Source organism: Cariama cristata, unplaced genomic scaffold (assembly GCF_000690535.1).
Source record: "Cariama cristata isolate BGI_N322 unplaced genomic scaffold, ASM69053v1 scaffold20745, whole genome shotgun sequence".
Taxonomy (NCBI): Eukaryota; Metazoa; Chordata; class Aves; order Cariamiformes; family Cariamidae; genus Cariama; species Cariama cristata.
In genome coordinates, this window is record NW_009617169.1 from 1 (window position 1) to 794 (window position 794).

The 794-nt window shown below is 38.7% G+C and overlaps 1 protein-coding gene across 1 annotated transcript in view; it reads left to right on the top strand.

The window, feature by feature from the left end:
* Window positions 1-360: 360 nt before the first annotated feature.
* TYW3 (tRNA-yW synthesizing protein 3 homolog (S. cerevisiae)) overlaps window positions 361-794 on the top strand; it is a gene marked incomplete at its 5' end in the record, with an annotated part of 7,527 nt that continues 7,093 nt past the window's right edge. The window contains one exon of the mRNA XM_009700452.1: window positions 361-441. Coding sequence (XP_009698754.1) covers window positions 361-441 — 81 coding nt within the window. The remainder of the gene's footprint in view (window positions 442-794) is intronic.

The following is a 794-nucleotide window of genomic DNA, read 5'->3' on the forward strand; positions in this document are numbered from 1 at the left end:
GCTCCCACAGCCGGTGTGTCGGGGAGGGTTTCGGTGCGTGGGACGGCAGAAGGCTGCCGCTGCCGAAAGCAGCGTTCGGTGGTTCGCCGTCTCTGCTCCGGTTTTTCGTATCAGTTCCTGGGACACAAATCTTTCCAAGGCTGGACCTCAGTCTTACAGCTGTGTCCCACTGAGAACATACGTCAACATAGATAAGTCAGTTTTAAGCTACTTTTGTATAATGTATTTTTGTACATTAAGAAAACAGGCTTTTTTAAAAGCGAAATTATTTGTTCTGAAGGTTGGTTTTTTTTAATACAAGAACAAGATCAAACATCACCTACCTGTAGTGCTAGTTTAATCGTTTCTCTTCATTACTAGGATATAAACAGCTGTGAGATCCAGAAGAAAAACTGCACATGGCTTCTGGTAACACATGAAATGTGTATCAAAGACGATGTGGTAAGATAACAATACGATACAACTTCTATCGTTATTTAATGCAATGCTCCGAATGTCATGAAAACACGTCACGTGAAATATAAAGTTTGTTTTAGTTTTTTTATTCCTGTTACTGAGATGAATTGACACTCTACTTTCAAAATAAACTTTTCTGTAGGTGTTCTACTTAATAAATTCTTAAGACCTGTTTTGAAGAGAATGCTTTTAAGCTCAATACCAAACGGTCTGCGTAGTTGTAAATGCAGCTAATATGAAACTTGAATAATTTCTTACTGTCTGGAGTCGCATAATCTCGACATCACACTAGCTCAACAAGAAGTCAATAATTACTATTGCTTCTGTAGCAGAAGACA